The sequence below is a fragment of the Mauremys reevesii genome, linkage group 1, assembly GCF_016161935.1.
Source record: "Mauremys reevesii isolate NIE-2019 linkage group 1, ASM1616193v1, whole genome shotgun sequence".
Classification (NCBI taxonomy): Eukaryota; Metazoa; Chordata; order Testudines; family Geoemydidae; genus Mauremys; species Mauremys reevesii.
This window is the reverse complement of record NC_052623.1, coordinates 27,979,167-27,992,887: the sequence shown is the minus strand read 5'-3', so window position 1 is coordinate 27,992,887 and position 13,721 is coordinate 27,979,167. Positions and strand designations below refer to the sequence as shown.

General features: G+C 42.2%; 1 protein-coding gene across 2 annotated transcripts; it reads right to left on the bottom strand.

Moving 5' to 3' along the window:
• Positions 1–261: 261 nt before the first annotated feature.
• PRSS23 (serine protease 23) lies at positions 262–12,391 on the bottom strand. Of its 2 annotated transcripts, none has more exons than XM_039520171.1 (2): positions 12,299–12,391; positions 262–3,608 (listed from the first exon to the last, which is right to left on the bottom strand). In XM_039520171.1, the coding sequence occupies exon 2, from the start codon at positions 3,593–3,595 to the stop codon at positions 2,477–2,479; it is 1,119 nt and encodes a 372-aa protein (XP_039376105.1). In that variant the 5' UTR covers positions 3,596–3,608; positions 12,299–12,391; the 3' UTR covers positions 262–2,476. The 2 variants fall into 2 exon arrangements, with proteins under 2 accessions (XP_039376105.1, XP_039376104.1); XM_039520170.1 differs by lacking the exon at positions 12,299–12,391 and adding an exon at positions 11,717–12,104.
• Positions 12,392–13,721: the final 1,330 nt, after the last annotated feature.

Here is a 13,721-nt window from a genome sequence, read left to right as displayed (position 1 = left end):
TGAGCCAAATTCCTCCCTTTACTTCAGTGGAGTTACACTAAGAATGAGTTTGACTATGTGTTGTAACAGGTCATTTTCATCTCTAAGATGATCCTATGACTCTTATTTTGGAAATGCAATGATCCCATGCAGGCGAGGATTTCCAGAAGCCTTTCAGTAGGGTTAAATAATCATCTCTACTGAAATACATTTGATTATCTGCAATGACTGTGGAGGAAAGAAAGCTGAAAGGAAATAAATGAAGAAACAGCATCAAGGATGTGGATACAACTGTGCTTGTATTTGAATGTCTTTACAAATAAGTAACAGCTAAAAGAAGTTACAAACCCAGGTATGGTACAAGTACAAGAGAGTCTGCACTGGAATTCCATTACTTTTCTTTATTCACTGTGATACATTCAAACAGAAGTGCTCTGGCTAACAGCCACAAAATAAAGTAAATCTAGACTAAAAAAGGCAGAAGTCTGTCAAATACATATGGTGATTACTCATATTTTTAAAGCATTAGTAACTGTATGTATCTGAATGCAAACACCCAGCAAGGAAGGGTACCACAGTTTTGAACACTGCACCTGCTATCAAAAACATCTTTAGGCTGCTCTAGCAAAAATGGCTTTCAGAACTAGAGCCAAAGCCTCTAGAAAGATAAAGCACCATCAGGAGTGTGTTTTCCCACACCACAAAAATTAGAAAAGTGAAAGAAAAATAAGGCTTAACTGAATTACAATTTTCATAAAAAGCTCAGGAACAAGCCTACCTAGACTCCATCTTGTTCAGCTCAGCCATCTTGCTGGACAGTGCTGCTCTTTGCCCTGGTAACATCCGTGCATAACTCAACAAGCTTCAGAAGTTAGTGGGAGATGCATGGATGGAACGGAGACTGGAGTTTGAACCAGTGTCCGCCTTCCTATTTAAAGAGTGGTGACAGGCTGCCATGACACTAGCCTAGCAATGTTACTGAAATACGTTGTGTAATCCACCTGAGAAATATTATGTGTAGAAAGTTCTTTGTTTTATTGACATTGTTTGCTGCACAACAGTATTTGGTTGGGTTTTTTCAACCCATAAAAAAGTAGTTTTTGTTGGAATTATGATTTTACTACAGTAAAATTACAGGCATCAATGTCTACAAGAGACACCAGTGCATCATTTTATCCATATTTCGGATTACATCCTACAATTTGGCTCTTTCAATTAGCTCCATTACAGCTGCAGAACTGGTGAGCTGTGTGTGTCAAGAACTGCTCATAACTTGCAATTTTGAAAGAAAACTGCCCCAAATGCTGTAAGAAAAAATAAGAAGTCAAGATCTGGGTTAAGGTACACTGTCAAAGTGGGGTGGCAGAGATACACATAGAAATCTAGTTAACAAATTTTTCTTTCTTTCTCATCCATCTGTGGGAAGAAGGGCACTGATTTTCAAGGGATGGAAGGAAAAATGCAGTAACAACTACATCATCCTCTCTCCTTCTATTTACTTTAAGGCCTTACAATTTAGGAAGCCAAGAAGAATAAGGATGGTTCTTCTCCCCTCCCAAAGGGCTTGCATTGCTGGAGGGGACGCTGAGAGCTAGACATTTTCCATGATTAAAGATCTAGATAAGTCACAAAAGGAAACAACTCTCTTCCCCCTATACACCTTCTATACAATATATGTATAGGGACACTGTCATGTTAACAATTGTGGCCCAGATGCTAAAAAATTAATCCCATGTATAACTCTGCTTAAGTGAGCAGAACTCAATGGCACCACTTGTGTGACTCAAATTCCATGCATGCCTGGCTTTGCATAATTATGGCCTATATGTTTAAAAAGTATTTTCTTACCTATGTTACTCATAAAGCCTCAAATCACTCAAATGTTAAAATTGGAAAAATCACATCTATTTATTTACCCTATATGTTATTTGCATGACATTCATCTTCAACAATGTAAGCCTAGTCTCTCTTGCACTCTGGTTCTCATGCACTAGCACAATACAGCAACATTTGGGTGGCAAACACTGCAGGTGGGGGTTTGTTGTTAAATACCCCTTTTTACCTCCAATATAAGAGAAATATTTTCGTTTAAAATTTCAGATTAAAACATTTCTACTAATCCTGTGTTTGGGGTACAAACAAAGCAGGTGTGAGTTACCCGACAGCATTCCTTTCATACAGCTCTTTGGAGACCCTTCAGATTTTGCATTGTTTACCAACCTCCAAGTTAATCTTAAATTGCTAGAACTGCAAAGTCAGCAATTCCACCTGAGCTCTCCCCTCCCAACAGTTTTTCTACCTCCTCAAATTAACATTTTCTAACTGCAATTATGTCACACAATCACCTTCCAAAGAACAAGGTGGCCGGCTTGTAATTTTATAAATTATGTCCAGGTGTTTCAAAGTAGAATCACACATATTCATAACAATAGAAGTTTGGCTTTTCCTTGGATAAGTAATTAAGGCTATTAAGTGCTTTCTGAAAGGTTCATTGTCTTTATCCATCTCTACAGTCAAGATAGTTGCCTTTGATCCAGTAACAGATCTGTGCATATTTGAGGGGTGTGATGCGAACAGCCACATTGAAATCCTGTGGGGCGCCATTCATGTCCACCCACTGATGCCCTGAAAATATTCCAATAATTTTACGCTCCCATTTCTGATGCTGTCTCTTCCACATCCTCACATACACCCCAGACCCGCTCGCCCCTGGCTGGGCATCGCACTGCTGATACAAGAGGTCAAATGTTTCATCTTTGACATCACAGAAACGGTAAACCAGATTTCCCGGACGATCATTGTCATAGCCAGAGAAGTGAATCCTCCCTCCAGGCAACTGTCTAGCTGGTGGGCTCACACCTATCTTCATAAATTTTCTTTTGTGTGGCTTCTTGAGCTCCAACAGAGCATAGTCATAATCCATGCCTATATCATTGGCATTTCCTTTGATCCATCCTTTAGGGACATGTGTCCGTTTCACTCGGATCCACTGGAATTTCATTTTTTCAGGCATTGTTGAGCTCGTGATATTAGCCCCTTTGTTACCATGTTTCACTTTAGGCTTCAGGAAGCCCACCCTCAGTTTCTGGGCTCCTTTGACGTAACTTTTGCCATCATGGATGCAGTGAGCTGCAGTAAGGACGTGCTTTTCTGCCACCAGCGTCCCCGTGCAACCTGTGGACAACTTCACCGAAGTGGAGAAAGGGTAATTCAACAAGAAGTCCTTGCCAAAAATGCTAAACCTGCTGTCGTAGCCATATATCTGCCTTTTTGTTCGAGATCTGCTTTGTGACCCATCACTGCCACGGCTGATAATGTAAATGCCTACTTCAGTTTCAACAAGACTACCATTGGCATACAAGGTCTCATAGGACAGGTAGTCCTTCACTTCTTCATACGTCGGCAGTGGGGAACGCTTGTGGCACTCTAGGCCACAAGAGGATATTACCTCCAGTTTGGTTTCTGCATCAAACTGTGGTTTGTCTAGATTAAGGGTAGATTGTGGCAGGATTACTGGAACTTTGTAAGATGGCCAGGTTGGTTTCCAGCGGGAATTGGAGGGTAGAACATCCTTAACAGTGCACAGGAAGAGGATCAAAGTTGGCACACCTGCCATGCTGAACACCAATCTGGGGAAAGAAAAGGATCCTCTGGTTATTAAAGCGAACATTCATTCACCATTACAAAGCAATAGTTTGCTAGCCAAACAAAATGCCTGGCATTGTTCTGAAATTTTATCCCTACTTAAGGCTAAATCCTGATCCTATTGAAGACAGTGCACAGGATCAGGCGATTTGTAACTGGGGGAAGGAAAAGTTCTGAATAATACATCATAGCTCACTTAAAGCTTGTACTTAACCTTGGGATTATTTATGTGGTCTACTGCCAGCCCTGAGATATCAACTGATTGTTTTTCTGTTCTTAGCAAACTGGTAGCATTGCAGGTATAGCACAATTTTATGTCAGGCAGCCCAGATCACACAGCCTGCAGACTCCACTTCATAAGCCCCCTATGAAGAGTTCCCTGCTCCCAACCAGGAATTTTAATGGTCCCAATTGTTTCAAATTCCTCTTTTACTGGATATGAGGCTGTCTGCTAGGTTAACATATACATTGTAACAAACCCCTCAGGCTGACACTTTCGAATTTGGATGCCAAGGTTAGGAAACTAAATCTAAATTTGGCTACACCGTTGTAAATAGGTGGCTTCCTGGTTCTCCAGAGGTGCTGAGCACCAGCATCTCCCATTGACATCAGTGGGAACTGCAGGTACTCAGCATCTTTAGGGGAGCAGAAAAAAATGCCAGGCTATTAGCATATACCTGCATTCAGAGGCTACAATGAATTGACTTAGAATCCATTACGTACATTCCAGTAACCCCTAGAGGCCCTCACTGAGACCAGGATCCCAGCACTGTACAAACAAGCAGTAAATAGCGGGCTCCTGCTCCAAGGGGCTTATAATCTTGGTTAACAATTAATCAAGCGGATGAAGTAACTGCACGGGTGGCATGTTTCTGTAGCACTGGTATATTAGAGGCTTGCTTCCCCTGCAGTTTAAGACAGAGGAGGGTTTCTAGTCTATTTAACATACTTTCCCCCTTAGGCTTGCATGGGGAAGATCCGGCTATTATGTGAGGGTAGCTAATGAAGAAAAGATGATAGATACTGAAGGAACTTTCATCTAACATATTGACTTATTCCACAGTAAATCAAAATAATTAGAAATGCAAACCAACCCTCTTACAGCGCAGAGGGACTGTAAATTGTTTATGAACCACAGGCAGAGTGTCTCAAGCAGCAGAGAACAAAGAAAATGTGTAACTAAAGTTTATTTGAAAATTAGCCATACAGCTGAATCGCTGCAGGAGCCATAGTGCTCGGTGCGAGAAGGCAGGCAGAACTTCTCTTGAACGAGGATTATACAAACAAAACATCACAATTATGTTGAGCTTATGTATATTGAAACCCTGCTGGTTACACTGATAATGGCTGCATGATCATTCCTGAAATGCCTCAAGTGAATGAACTACAACAAACGGTTGCAGAAGGTGTCTAAGAACTAAAAAGCAAATAAGTCTCCCCAACTCTTTACAAAACAGTTCTCTGTTCCTAAGATGTGCTGGGGAGCCCTTAGGGAACCATGGGCTGGCAGAGGATAAAGGTGTCTGATTCAAATATTACTTCTGGATAATTTTACAGTCAGCATCATTTGTAGTAATCGATACTAAGACAAAGGTATCTTTCAGAATGAATATGATATATTAGGGAAGAGTCAATATTGCTTTTGTAAAGGGAAATCATGCCTCACCAATCTATTAGAATTCTTTGAAGGGGTCAACAAGCATGTGGATAAGGGTGATCCAATTAATATTATGCACTTAGACTTTCAGAAAGTCCCTCACCAAAGGCTCTTAAGTCATGGGATAAGAGAGAAGGTCCTCTCATGGATCAGTAACTGGTTAAAAGATAGAAACAAAGAGTAAGAATAAATGGTCAGTTTTCACAATGAAGAGAGGTAAATAACGGGTTCCCCCAAAGATCTGTACGGGGACCAGTGCTGTTCAACATATTCATAAATGATCTGGAAAAGGGGGTAAACAGAGAGGTGGCAAAGTTTGCAGACAATACAAAATTACTCAAGACAGTTACATCCAAAGCTGAATGTGAAGAGTTACAAAAGGACCTCACTAAACTGTGTGACTAGGCAATAAAATGGCAGATGAAATTCAATGTTGGTAAGTGCAAAGTAATGCCCATTGGAAAACATAAAATCCCAACTATATTACAAAATGACAGGGTCTAAATTAGCTGTTACCACTCAAAGAAAGAGCTCTATGAGTCATTGTGGATAGATCCTCAAAAACATTTGCTCAATGTGCAATGGCAGTCAAAAAAGCTAACAGAAAGTTAGGAGCCATTAAGCCTGGGACAGATAATAAGACAGTAAATATCATAATGCCACTATATGAATCCATGGTATGCCCACACCTTGAATATTGCATACAGTTCTGGTTGCCCCTTCTCAAGTATATATATATATATATATATTAGAATTGTAAAAGGTTGAGAAAAGGGCAACAAAAATGATTAGGGGGATGGAACAACTTCCATATGAGGAGAGATTAAAAAGACTGGGACTGTTCAGTTTAGAAAAGAGACAACTCAGAGGGGATATGATTGAGGTCTATAAAATCATGAATGGTGTGGAAAAAGTGAATTAGGGAAGTGTAATTTACCCCTTCACATAACACAAGAAACAGGGGCCAACCAATGAAACTAAGAGGCAGCAAGTTTAAAACAAAAATAATGAAGGACTTCTTCACACAATGCACAGTAAACCTGTGGGATTCATTTCCAGAGGCTGTTGTGAAAGCCAAAAGTATAACTGTGTTCAAAAAAGACTTAGCTAAGTTCACTGAGGAAAGGTCCATCAATGGCTATTAGGCAAAATGGTCATGGACACAACTAAACCTCTGAGTGGCAGAAGCTGGGATTGGACAACAGGGAATGGACCACTTAATAATTGGCCTGTTCTGTTCATTTCCCCTGAAGTATCCGGCACTGGCCACTGTCGGAAGACAGGATACTGGGCTAGACAGACCATTGGTCTGACCTAGCATGGCCTTCTTACATTCAGGACATAAGCTGCGTTTCACAGCAAATTAGAGTTCTGTCACACCACTAAAAAGCAGATAAGACGTGTAGATTATACACTTGGTGAATGGGGGCGGAGCATAATGAACATTATGTTCTTATGTAGTTCCTAGCCCCAGAAGTGGTTATACGATTTTCAGAAATAACTAGTGATTTGGGGTGCCTCGATTTTTGAATGCCAAACAATAGACACCTTAAAGGTGCCTGATTTTCAGAAAGTGTTGAGCCCCCACCCTCTGAAGGCTGCGTGATGTTAGGCACCCACCATCATTAGTCACTTCTGGAACATCTGGAAAATCTTAGCCAGTCTTGAATATCAATAATAATTACAAAATCAGAGACCTCATAAGACTGGGAAATGGCTGCTCATTTATTCAGCTAGAAATGTTAACTTCTCATGCTCCCTTTCCTTCCTTGCATCCTGAACTTACACACAAACACGATTTAGACAGCAAAGTGTTGGATTAATATTGGAAACCAGCGGGGTCTTGCTAAATCTAATGAACTAGGCAGCCGCAAATTGGCAGAAAGATGGCATAGTGAGCGTTGGTTGTATAAATAGTGAGAGGAAAAGCACAGAATAACAAACTAACAAAAACAAATCTTACCATTCCAGCTCTGTAGACCATATGTTCTTGCATTAGTCAGCTGAGAGCTAACCTTATTTGTGATAGGGAGGACCATATATGGGAACCATTAGGAACTTAGTATAGATGTCATTCTGGCTAGGTAGTGTACAAAGTAATGTATCCCATTACTGGAACTGCACACTAACAGGCTTCTTTTTGGACCTCTGTCTTTCCCAAAGTTCTAGAGCAACATGAAGACCTCCCCTTAAGACATATGAAGTTTCACACATACACATCGGATTCCTTTTTAATTAATTTGTCACATAAAGCCACTCCTGGTGACACAATTGCCACTCACCCTTAGCTGGTTTATTTAGAAGTGGGCAGAAGGGGGAGAATGAAACTGTTTCATGCTGTAAACCAGTGGTTTTCAACCTTTTTTCATTTGCAGACCCTTAAAAAATTTTAAATGGAGTTACGGAACCCTTTGGAAATCTTAGACAGAGTCTGTGGAACCCTGGGGTGTGCGGACCACAGGTTGAAAACCACTGCTGTAGACCATCATTTGTCCAAAGCTGAACGTTTCCCCTTCTCTGTGTAAATGTAGTTTCAGCCAGCAGAGGGTAGCCTTCCAATGAGGAGAATAAAATGAGTGTGTTGGAACTGTACATGTGCCCAGAAAACATGTTTCAAAAGAATGAATCACATCTGTGCCTACTATGAACTTTTTTAAAATGGGCTTTACAGCAATTAATGTAAAGCTTCCTGTAACTTTTCCCTGTCTTTAGTGCTGCCTGATCCCACTGTGAGTTTATTGGACGTAAAGGCCGTTTCATCAACTACTGTTCTGTTATCTCAGTTCTTATCAAAACATAAATAAGGCACTAGAGGAAAAAAATTAAAAGCTTCCTTGTCAGCTTAGTAGCCAAAACTGATTACAGAGTGGGACATTTGTTTCAGTCTGTGTAATGTATCCAGATAATAAATTACTATTGTTTCACTGTTAAAACCTAAGAAATTCAGGTAGATATATATCTAACCAAGCTTATTCTGATGTACAGTAAGTAGAAAAAAATGTGTACAATTTATCATGGGATGCAAACCACTGCATGTCATTTCTTTCCATATGGGGGAATCATCTTAAAAAGTTGTCTGAGGGAAACATGTCTATTTTTTAAAGCTAGTGGATGTTCCCTAATTCTGAAACCAAAATTAGGCACCATGCCAAATTTATTCCAAGGGAGCCTAGTATTTACCCCTTCATTTCTAGTTTTAAAGAAAATAAATAGTAGGCAGGACATTTCTGTGCCATATTACCCTTGAACTAGATTCAAATAATGATTATTTTGTAAGTCTTGCTCAAAGATGTCAGAAAACAAGATAAAATGGAAAAGAAATGAAGCACGTTTTGACTGATTATTGTAACATTTTTAATTCATTGGTGAGAATACCGTTCTGTAATGTACAACTGTTTATACTGTAGAAACTATTGTTCTGTTTTTACTGAATTCTGAGAGAGACAATGCAGGTGATGTAATATCTTTTACTGGACCAACTTCTGCTGGTGGGAGGGAAAAGCTTTCAAGCTCTTCGTCAGGTCTGGAGAAGGTAACCAGAGTGTCCAATAAAAGACATTACCTCACCTACCGTTGTCTCTCTCATACCCTGGGACCAACACAGCTACAATGACACTTTAGTGAATTATGTCAGAAGTGCTGCATACTCTTTTACTCAATACAAAATATTGCTCTGCTATGCAGGATAGGAACCTCCAGAAAGTGTTTTGTACATGATCAAGTGTGATAATGGCATTACAATTGCTTTGGGAATGGAAACACTGACTGCTACTCTGGGACTCCTCATGCTAGTAGAACACTTGCAGACACATTTTCCTGTCTGCAATAGACAGGCATGCCTTAAGAAAATGCTGGGGAAAGAGAACTGCCTTGTTCGGTGTGTACATGACTCATCTTCTAATAAGCAAGTACATTTTTGGAAGAGTTCCACATTCAGGGGTGGTACTCGTAATAGACTGTAAAATGAAAATAAATCCTGGAACATACAGTGTGAAATCCTATGACCAGACTAGTCTCCATTACATTTTGAAATGAAGAAAGTTTTTCCATAAGGCTGTGACAAAAAAAAACAATCAAAACTTACCTCAATCCAAATGACAGAAATGAACCAAATTACTGTTATCACTGTGCCAAAATACCTCAGCTGCTTTTCTTAGTCATGAAACTTGTTAAAACACAGAACTAACCGAGCACCAGTTTAAGAGCTACCAAAGCCCTCAGTGCAATTAAAACATAACACATATACATTAGTCTGTCAGTGACACTGAACAGTGAGGCCAGTGGCTGAATAAAGTTTCACTCACTCTGTCCCTTCTCCACTAGTTTGAAGATTATAAGAAGAGAAGTGCTGGAAAACCTGAAACAGATTTCGATACTAGCTAGCCAGAGATATCTGCCAACATATACAGTAGGCACAGCAGGCATTTTGGCACATGTACTAGAGTGACACAAAAAAAGAAATAGAACCATATTTATATTGTTACCAATTAGTTCGATTTCTTTAGAAGATTTTTCTGTCTGCCTCCCCACTCACCCACCCCCATCCATTTTTGCCCCTTGCTATAAAATAGTTTTGGTTTTCATTACACAAGATCATAGATTATGGACCATTCTCTAAACTAGCAAATTGTAAGTGATGATACACATGGTCACTGATATCAACCAACCTGAGCGATACACACTGTAATGTAGTGTGACAGGCATTATTGCAGTTGCCAAAACACTGTTCCCTATGACAGTGGTTCTCAACCAGGGGTATATGTACCCCTGGGGTACACAGAGGTATTCCGGGGGTGCATCGGCTCATCTAAGATATTTGCTTAGTTTTACAAAAGGCTACATAAAAAGCACTAGCCAAGTCAGTACAAAATAAAAGTTCATACAATGACTTGTTTATAGTGCTCTATATACTATACAGTGAAATGAGAGTACATTATTTATATTCCAGTTAATTTATTTTATAATTATATGGTAAAAATAAGAAAGGAAGCAATTTTTCAGTAGTAGTGTGCTGTGACACTTTTGTATTTTTATGTCTGATTTTGTAAGCAAATAGTTTTTAAGTGAGCTGAAATTTGGGGGTGCACAAGACAAATCAGACGCCTGCAAGGGGTACAGTACTCTGGAAAGGTTGAGAGCCACTGCCCTATGGGACATTACAAAGCAGATCTGCACTCAAGCTATCACCCACCCTCAGAACAAGACTGAATGTCCCCAGTTGTAGCAATAGCCTAAAATACAGGTAATTTAATATATTTCTTTAACAAAAATATATTATCAATAGACCTTCAGCCATTCAGTGCAGAGCTCAACACCACAACTCCTTACCTAGGAGAACTTGCTCCAGCTGCTGGCTATCGTGAATGTCTCCTGGGTGTCACCCAGTGTGAAATAAAGCAAACATGATTTTGTATCAGCTATTTTCTCATAAGATGCTCTGCCAGTCTCTGTTTGTATTTCAAAATGATGTAATTTGCACAATGTCACTTCTACTAGGCATGTTTTTTCTTCTCTTTAAAAATTAACAACTAATGATGAATGATTATAGCTTGAAAAATAAGTGTATGCATCCAACAAGTGTGATACTATAGTTTCAGGAGTTAGGTGATTTCAGTTCACAATCAGAATCCAAGAAAAAACATTTTTCTCCTTTTTGTTTGCTAGATATATTTTTAGGGGGAGGGAGGTTGGCCAGGGTGTGTTCACATTCATGTAGATAAGAGTTAAACATTAATTTCCACCCAAAGAAATTGCCTTATGCTTCCTAAAAATGTGTGAACAAAACTGAGGGCAGGCAAAATCAGTGGAGGAAAGACAGCTGTCATTAAATAATTCCCTGGAATCTATTTACTTTACTGGCTAGTGTCTTTCTGATAACTAGTACCAATGATTTCATTCTTCCTAAATAAATAAATAAACTGCACTGGGCTAAAGGTCCCAAGACTATTTCTCAATTAGGAAATGTGATATTGACTTTGGATTCTGCATCTTCTAGCCTGAAATTACTCTTCTATTTTGTCCGTATCAACTATGTCTGATGATCAGATCTCGGTGAGATTTTGCACTTGTATCTTTCTCCGCACAAAAACTACTTTAACCGAGTAAAGAGACAGTTAGTAATACGTTTAACACATCTTATCTGGGCAACTTGGTTATCCTCATCCCAATACCCTTTGCTTTGTCCACCCCCTGGCTAATACTGATCCTGGATCAGTGATCTGCTGTAGGAATTTGCATTTTTTTTTTTGGTAGCAGACTGTTTTATAGCTTGCAAAAGTTATAGACCCAACGACTCCCCCTTAAAAAAAGTCAGCATCCCCAGCTCCAGAAGGAACTGTCCCCTTCTAGCTTTGTGCAGAGCATATGCCAGCCAGGTCGGTTACACTTGCACTCCTTTCCAAAACCTTAATGTCCAGGATCGCTGTACGTACTTACCACCTCCTCACATGCAAGGCTCAGTCCGGTTTACAGCTACGTGCCCTTCTGAGCAAGATCAGGCAGGTGAAGGGTCTGGTCCCATAACTGCAGGCTCCTCTGCTGCCTTCTGATGGAATCTCTCGCTGACTCAGACCTGCCTCCTCCTATCACCCCCTCAGTGAAATGCTCAGGTTCCTACACACCCTTTGGGGCTTCCAGATGCATTTCCCTCGCAATCCCCAATGCACAACTCTCCTGCATTGGCTAGAAAGCTTCCGAGGGGGGGGGACTTGAAGAGGCAGCTAAGTCCTCCTTGCAGGTGTCACCCTAGAGCCCTCCGGCTCTTGCCGCTGCTACCAAAACTTCCCTGCAAACAGCAACTGGCGCCTCAGCAGCGCAGGCGCCATGTGACCCAACCCACCCGCACTCCGGATTGCTGGAGGAGCAGGAGGCTGGCCTGGTGCTGCAGATCCACTGCCCCTCCCCCCGCGCAGCACCCCCACTCCAGGCACACACACCCCTTCTGTGCGCACTCGCTGCACAAAGAGGAGCCAGCGGCCGCCGCTCCGCCTCCCTGCACCCGCACCGCTTGCGCCTTACCGTGGGGAGAATTGCAAAGATGCAAGATGCGCTCCCCCCCTTCCAAGCGGGCATTTCCGTGGCGAAGATCCTCTGCCCACCCCCCTCCAAAAATCCTCGGGGCAGCCCGCAGTTCCTCTCCAGCCCCAGGGAACGGCCAATGCCTAGTCTGCTTCGGGTGATTTTCCGGCGCTTGTTTCGCTGTTTGAAAACTGGATCCCAAAGCTCTCGGTCCTCTGCTTGGAGCGCTGTGTGCCGGATGGTTTACAAGGTGCCACCTACCCCATCCATGGTGGCGTTAATACTGAGCGTGTCACTGCCATATGTGAAGACGCAGGGCTTTGACTGCCATGATCCTTCCGTGGGAAGTTTATGATCTTACTCAAATGAATAAAATAGATGGGAGAACAGCTGACTGCCTCTAACTAACCCACTCTCGGACTGTCACACCCCTGCTGTAGCACACTGAATTCTGCAGTCATGGTTTAAAGCACAATTTACAATAGTGAGGCTGCAGTGTTCGTGGCTGTTAGTGTACAATTGTGATATTGTTGCTTAATAAAGGATGTTACAAATGACACTTATAAGCCTTAACTTCTTATCTTGCAGGAGTCAGCTGGTCAATTCAAAGTAAAGGCAGGATGGGCAGGTAACTCACACTAACAACGGCTGTGGGACCAGACATTAAGGTGAAATCCTGACCCCACTGATGTCAGTGGGAGTTTGCCACTGCCTTCAATGGGACCAGGATTTCTCCCTATGTACAAATTTTATTTATTTATTCAGTTTAATAAAGAAGATTCTGACTCGGGAGGGCAAACGTTTTGGCCTGAGGGTCACATTTGGGTATGAAAATTGTATGGTGGGCCATGAATGCTCACAAAATTGGGGGTTGGGATGCAGGAGGGGATGAGGGCTCCAGCTGGAGGTGCAGGCTCTGTGGTGGCACCAGAAATGAGTTCAGGGTGCAGAACTCCGGATTGGAGCTGGGGGGGGGTGGGGGCTCTGGGGGGGGGCTGGGGATGAGGGGTTTGGGGTGCAGGAGGGGGCTCCAGGCTGGGACAGAGGGGTTTGGAGGGCGGGAGGGAGATCAGGACTGGGGCAGGGGGTTGGGGTACAGGAGAGGGGTGTGAGGGCTCTGGCTGGGGGTGCGGGCTCAAGGGTGGGGCTGGGGATGAGGGGTTTGGGGTACAAGAGGGGCCTCTGATGGGATTGAGGGATTTGGGGGTGGAAGGGGAATCAGGGCTGTGGCAGGGGGTTGGGACATGGAGGGGGCTCAGGGGTGCAGGCTCCGGGCGGTGCTTACTGCAAGCAGCTCCCAGAAGCATGTCCCTCCTCTGGCTCCGAGGCGCGGCCAGGCGGCTCTGCATGCTGCCCCGTCTGCAGGTGCCACCCCTGCAGCTCCTATTGGCCAGGAACTGCAGCCAATGGGAGCTGCAGGGGC